This window comes from Haplochromis burtoni, unplaced genomic scaffold, assembly GCF_018398535.1.
Source record: "Haplochromis burtoni strain Fernald_Lab_line unplaced genomic scaffold, NCSU_Asbu1 Contig_308, whole genome shotgun sequence".
Taxonomy (NCBI): Eukaryota; Metazoa; Chordata; class Actinopteri; order Cichliformes; family Cichlidae; genus Haplochromis; species Haplochromis burtoni.
The window spans coordinates 545,933-552,395 of NW_024582669.1; the positions used below are offsets into that span (position 1 = coordinate 545,933).

The 6,463-nt window shown below is 41.2% G+C and overlaps 2 protein-coding genes across 3 annotated transcripts in view; both read left to right on the plus strand.

Moving 5' to 3' along the window:
* The window catches only part of cops3 (COP9 signalosome subunit 3), an 11,574-nt gene extending 9,650 nt beyond the window's left edge, over window positions 1-1,924 (plus strand). The window contains exon 12 of the mRNA XM_005941771.3: window positions 1,583-1,924. Coding sequence (XP_005941833.1) covers window positions 1,583-1,636 — 54 coding nt within the window. The 3' untranslated portion in view covers window positions 1,637-1,924. The remainder of the gene's footprint in view (window positions 1-1,582) is intronic.
* A 652-nt stretch (window positions 1,925-2,576) lies between these two features.
* Window positions 2,577-6,463, plus strand: part of usp22 (ubiquitin specific peptidase 22) — a 23,081-nt gene continuing 19,194 nt past the window's right edge. For both annotated transcript variants that reach the window (XM_005941770.3, XM_042228168.1), the window contains exon 1: window positions 2,577-3,258. In XM_005941770.3, the coding sequence (XP_005941832.1) occupies window positions 3,139-3,258 (120 nt within the window). In that variant the 5' untranslated portion in view covers window positions 2,577-3,138. The remainder of the gene's footprint in view (window positions 3,259-6,463) is intronic.

The following is a 6,463-nucleotide window of genomic DNA, read 5'->3' on the forward strand; positions in this document are numbered from 1 at the left end:
TACGTCCAATGGATGATGATCTGATTAGTCGACTAATCGCAAAAATAATCGGTGACTAGTCGACTATCAAAATAATCGTTTGTGGCAGCCCTAATCCCATAACAACATGTGTAAAATATACAATAACAGATCAAATTAAGAGTACATTAAAAACAATCACACTGAGTAAAAGAGTTATTCTCTCGTTCCTTTAAGACAGACTTAAACTCTCCCAAGGTAACCAATTCTGATTGATTCTGATCAATTCTGTTCTGATTTTTGGGACAATCAATTGTATGATATTGTGAGAACGAAGGCTGTATTGATGGAACCAGCCCAAGGAGAGATTTATAGATAAAGATCAACCAATGGGAGAGTCTGCGAATATGCAAAGATGGACATTTAGCAGCAGCGTACAAAGAACAATAATGTGCACGATTTCCATAGCCAGTAATAAAACGTAAAGCACAATGGTACACAGTATCCAACCTCTTTAGGTAGTGGGCAGGTGCTTTCATAAAAAGCAGGTCACCATAATCCAATAAAGGTAAAAAAAAAGTTGCATGAATCAAGTGTTTTCTCGCTTGGAGGGAGAAACAGGATTGATTTCTAAAAAAAGTAACCTAGTTTTAGTTTTAACTTTGACACAAGCCTTTGAATGTGAGTTTTAAATGACAAATTCTGATCTATAATGATCCCTAGATACTTGTAAGATGTGACCATTTCAATTTCAGTTCCTTGAATTGTTTTAATCTTAGAAGACGTAGCTAACAACTCCTTGCCATTTGAGAATAACATGAACTTGGATTTCTCTGGATTTAACACCAACTTAAGTTGAGTTAAATGGGACTGAACGACATCAAAGGCAGACTGCAGAAATTGCAGGGTTTGTGCTACTAAAGGGGGTGAACAATAAATAATTGTATCATCTGCATAAAGATGAAATGCTGCATTTGACAAATTATCACAAAGGTTGTTTATGTAAAGAGAAAATGTCAATGGCCCTATAATGGAGCCCTGCGGAACTCCTTTGGATACTGGGAGAAAAGAGGAAGAAGACCCAGCAGCACGGACACACTGTTTTCTTGCTGACAAGTAATTTGAAAACCAACTTACAGCATTTACAGATAGACTAAACAATATTGGTCTATTTAATAAAATAGCATGGTCAACTGTATCAAAAGCCTTTGACAAGTCAAGAAAAGGAGCAGCACAGTATTTTTTTGCAGTCCATTGAATCAACAATGTCATTAACCACTTTAATAGCAGCAGTCAGGCTCACTTTCTATCAAATTGTGAACCATTGTGCTAATAAAACACAACAAACATTTTTCTTGTAAAACAAAGGGGGCCCAGCAAAAAAAGTTTGGGAACCACTGGTATATATCAACACAAACTGGGGAAAAAGTCTAAGGAGTTAGTTCCCAGAATGGCAATATGCCCTACCATCAAGTAATATTGGGCATTGAGACCTGAACAAAACAATCACTCATTGTTGGTGGAAGTGCAGCAGAAACTGGTTTGCAGCAGTGGCTCCGCCTGATGTGTTCAGATAACAGTTTTGATGTTTTGTGTTGTTTTTGTTTTTTGTTTTCCCCTTCAGAGTATGGGATCGCAGGAGGATGATGTCGGTAGCAAAACGTCTAGTTATTCCTGAGGGGCCTTGGATGGGGAGAGAACGCTGCAGCCACCCAACACGTTCTTCCCAGGATGAGTTGGATTTTTTTAAAAGAGGAAAAACAAACATTCTATCTCACATAAGGACATTGGTCAAGGAAAATCTAATTGTGTGGAATGATGATAAATTTGGTTATTCTTACTTCACAGTGTCTTAAGGATAACGTGAGATCCTTACAGAAAAAGGAGGAAAAAAAGAAAAAAATTACAATTTTGTCAGTGTTTTATTTATCAATGTTCAGGTTGAAGCGCCACTGCTACATTAACAGAAATCACAATAATAAAAACTGGACTTATTTGTTCCAAACGTATGTGAAAAATCTCACTGTTTGTTTTGGTTCTGCTGCATGATGGCCGTGACTTTGAGGGCATTACGTACAAGGTCAAACATCTAAAATTGGTGAAGAATGAATCTGATAAAATTCTGCATTTGTAAAGACTGCAAGCGATCGTTTCCCTCTCACTCCTGCCGGTTAGAATGTAGATATCATCAATAGTGAATCTGTACACATGGACATGCCCTTGACCAAAACTCGGCACAATGGAGGAGTCGTTCACAATCTGGTGCACTGTTTTGTTTTTCTTTTGTTTAGGGGTTTTTTTTTGTTTTTGTTGTTGTTTTGTTTGTTTTTTTTAGGTCGGATCCACTAGAGGTCGCTAGAGCACTGTACAGAAAACCGATTTGACAGCTTGTTATTACAAGAGGTGAAGTCAACAGATGAAACCAAACTGTCATGTAATTTTGGGAGCTTGAGCTTGGCGATTGTGGATCTGTTAATAATAAATTGTTTAAGAATATAGTTCTGGGTTTCATGCCTTTATGGAAAGATTCTCTTCGACACGGGCCCTCGTCTTTACGGTGTGTTTCAATTCTCATCCATTCATGGACTGTCACTTTTTTTTTCTTTTTTTTTTTGTAATTGTTACGCTGAAGCTAATTTTCGCTTCAGCCAATGAACGTACGTATGCAAGCGGATGTGGTTAGCTAGAGAATTCCACCAATCAAGACGAAGCGCCCTTCTTTTTAGAGGCAGGACTTTACCCTCTGAACGAAAGTTGGCACATGTCAATCACATGCAGCACTCGGTCGTGATTGGTCCGTCGCTATGAATGAGGTGGGTCTTAACGACACTCGCCGTGTAAGCTACTTGAAATTCCAATGCTAACCAACTTTAGCCAGCTTGCTAACGTGTAACTGAGCGACTGTGAAGAACTACATGTAAAGCGGTATAGCTGGATTTAAATACATAAATGATACACATCTCCAAAAGAGGTATATTGTAAAATTCGTCTTCATGCTTGCTACTGCGCGTGTCTCTGCTACTGCAACCAGGACATGTCCAGTTAGCCAGAACGCAGCACTCGGTGGATAACGAACCCTGGCAGAGCTAGCCAGTCAGCCCGCTTGGACTGGGTCTGCTTTGAGGGATTTGAACAGGTTTCGTCGCTCAGTGGACAGTGAAGCCGGATGCTGTGACTACCATGAGTCCCGCAGGCTGCCCCCATGTCAACGGCTTCAAAGTGGACAACTGGAAGCAGAACCTGAGGGTCATTTATCAGTGTTTCGTGTGGAGTGGTTCAGCTGAGACCAGAAAACGCAAGGTAACGAGTGTTTAGTAGGGACCCTTGATGTACGACCGTGTATGCGTGTGTTTGTGTGCTGAGCTGCCGTCGTGTGCGTAGATAGTTCTCCGCCCTTCCACAACAACAGACGGTGAATGCCAAAGTACCGCTTTCCCCCTCAGCCAAATACTATCCAAGCTCAGAGACTTGTTCTAGTCTCAGTGTGGCGCTTAAATGCCACTCTGAGCACCTCACCACAGCTGCAGTGTCCTCAAACTGATGCAAACTACTAGCATGTCACCCAGTTAACCCCCTCGCCGCTGAACGTTAGCTTAGATCAAAGCTAGAGTCCGCATGATGGATCAGCAAGCTGATGATGTGCATGTGTTTGCACTGGCACTGCGCCTGCTGTGGCTCCACTTCCTCCCACCAGCAGACCGCAGGCCAGTGTTACACGGTGGTGTTTCCTGGGGCACTGATGGCTCTGAAATCAACCAAGTACTTCATATCTCTTGTCCTCATAAACCTATGATAACCGATATGCAGCATGGCCATGTTTGTTCAGCATTACAGGATCAACGAGGTTTAACAGGTAAAGCAACAGAATGTGTGTCTTCAGTTACGCTGCAAGAGGGAATATTATTTTTCTTCTCCTTTGTTTATTTTTTTTTAATAATCATGCCATTACTTAGACATATAGCATGTTGTGTTTGCATTATCTGTGTGTATACTGCACTGGCTTAAGTCCAGGAGACATGTATACAGAAATAAATGGTGCGTATGCAGATGGTATATGTACTGTATGGTCTCTTCCTGTGCCCCTGGACGGCCAAAATCCCTTCTTATCATGAAATATGTGGGACACCTCTCCAATCAGTCACATGCTTCTTATGGGGAAACTGTTACACCAGGTGGTTCTGCTCCACCTGTCATGCACTTGTTTTCTTTTTATCCAGCTGGAGAAGTCTGTTGACAGTCATAGATTAGATTTTCCAGTCTAGTTTCAGGTCCAAGACAGTCTTTAATTTGACCCTGAACAATATTTCAACCGCAAAGTTTATCCATACATTATTGTTATTCAGCAAGCATTTGTGTATCCAGGTATTTTGGCTTGCTACTCACACTCTGCACCTACACTGGGTTGCTGCAGGGATGCAACAAAGGGAAAGGACAAGTATTGTGATTCCAGGGCCATTCAAAACAACAATGGCAAACAAATTGCATACATTTTGACAGTCAAGCAGCAACACTTGAAAGTGTTACCTGTGAAAAATACAACTCCTTAATCACCCGCTTGCCACTCTGTCGTCCATTACCTCTGGCGTCAGCCTCAGCACTGTGTACATCAGACAGTCCACTGACCTTCAGATGTATATTGAATACAGAGTATTGGTTCACCTTTAGAATTCAAAGGCTCAGTTCTTTGACTCACTTCACTGACAATCACACAAGTGTTTTATCTCATCTGAATTGCGCCAACATTGAATTTTATCAGTCTACTGCAGAGTAAAAGCGCATTTTCTCACCGCAATCCTAATGTGATCTTTTTACATTGTAATAAAACATGTAATATTTTATTTTCTGTATATTAAACATAGCCAAAGTTTCAAACAATGAGGTCAGCATATCCTCTGGTAGATCTTGTGTGTCAGAGGCTTCAGGCAGGTTTTTTTTCCCCTACACTTGTCTGTATGATGTCAGTAAGAGCAGATATTCCTAATATGGTCAGGCACACGGCTCTGGTTGTTAGCACAGAAGCTCCGCCCACCTACTCTTCAGCTCATCTGTTTATGAGGCGCAGCCAGTCAAATAACAGTGTGCTTGGGAGCGGGAGGCTAGAGAACTAAAAAGGATAATTTCAAACAGTGGAAGAACTCAGCAGCTGCACTTAGGCCCAGTAAGAGTTTTAAAAAAGGATTATTTTGAACTGTGAAAAATGCAGACCCATTAGTACAGCACAGGATTGACAATAAGGACCAGGACATAGTCCTTTTTAACAGCCAGTATAGGCTGCTCAAGGGACCATAAAATAAGACCATGTGTTAAAATTGGTGAGTCACTACTAAACGTCAGAGCTTAGCAGATTTAGCAATATTTTCTGTCCTCCTAAGGCTGTCTTCTACTAGCTTGTGCCACTGCAACACAAAGTAGATTTAAAGTGAAAGAGGCCCTCTGAGTATGAAACCCGGAGCTGGTGGCAAAAATAAACAAGGTCAACAAAGTATTTGCCATTACGACAGTGACAGCTGTTGCTTTAAATTTAAGTTCAGCTTCATTTTTTAGCCCTTTGTTTTGTGTTTTCTGTGTTGAACATTTACTCTTTCCACTAGTTTCAAGGGCACACACTCCAACAACAACCAAATCTTAGTATCAGACATATCAACAAATCAGATTTACCTGGGTGTTTTCAGTGGCACAGCTGATATTTATGCTGCAAGACTAAATGTTGCAAAATAGAGTGATGACTGTAAAACGGGTCTGTTATTTCTTAGTTTGCCTGGGACAAAGGAGGAAATAATTGATTAATCTTCATAAATAAATATCAGTCTGTTGTTTGGGATGGCAGGCTACCACAACTTTTCCCTAAATGAATGAGACAGGTGTCGCTGCATGGGCGCACAGTGTAATAATCTTCTCACTTTATACTTTTCTAACCAGCAACTTTACATCCCATTACCCTTTCCAGTTCTCCCTGCCTACTGGTAGCTCGTCTCTGACATCGCAGCATTTGGAGGAATATGACACAGTTGGAGCTTGGCTGTTCTTCGGGTGTTAGAAGAACCACAAGGCCTCTTAATACACAGTACACAGTGTTCTAAACCATAACTACTGCGCAGTGTATATGTGCTCAGGCTCTTACTGACAGTTTGGGATGTGGAGATGTAGAGCAGAGAAGATGACACAAATCCTACATGAATACAGCGTCCTTGGGGGACTAGCTAAACAGACGTGCACACTGTAACAATGACAGCCAAAAGAATGAGTGACGAAAGATTGTTGCATATTGATGGGTATTTTCATAATTCATGTGCTGTCCGAGCAGTTTTGCAAGGAGGGGTGGGGGTGTGTGTGTGTGTGTGTGTGTGTGTGTGTGTGTGTGTGTGTGTGTGTGTGTGTGTGTGTGTGTGTGTGTGTGTGTGTGTGTCCCTCATTTACACTCACAAGAGAAGCATGTTTTTAAATCATGAACAGCAGAGGTGGTACTCAATGAGGAATAAACCCAGATGAAAAGTTTTTAATCTAG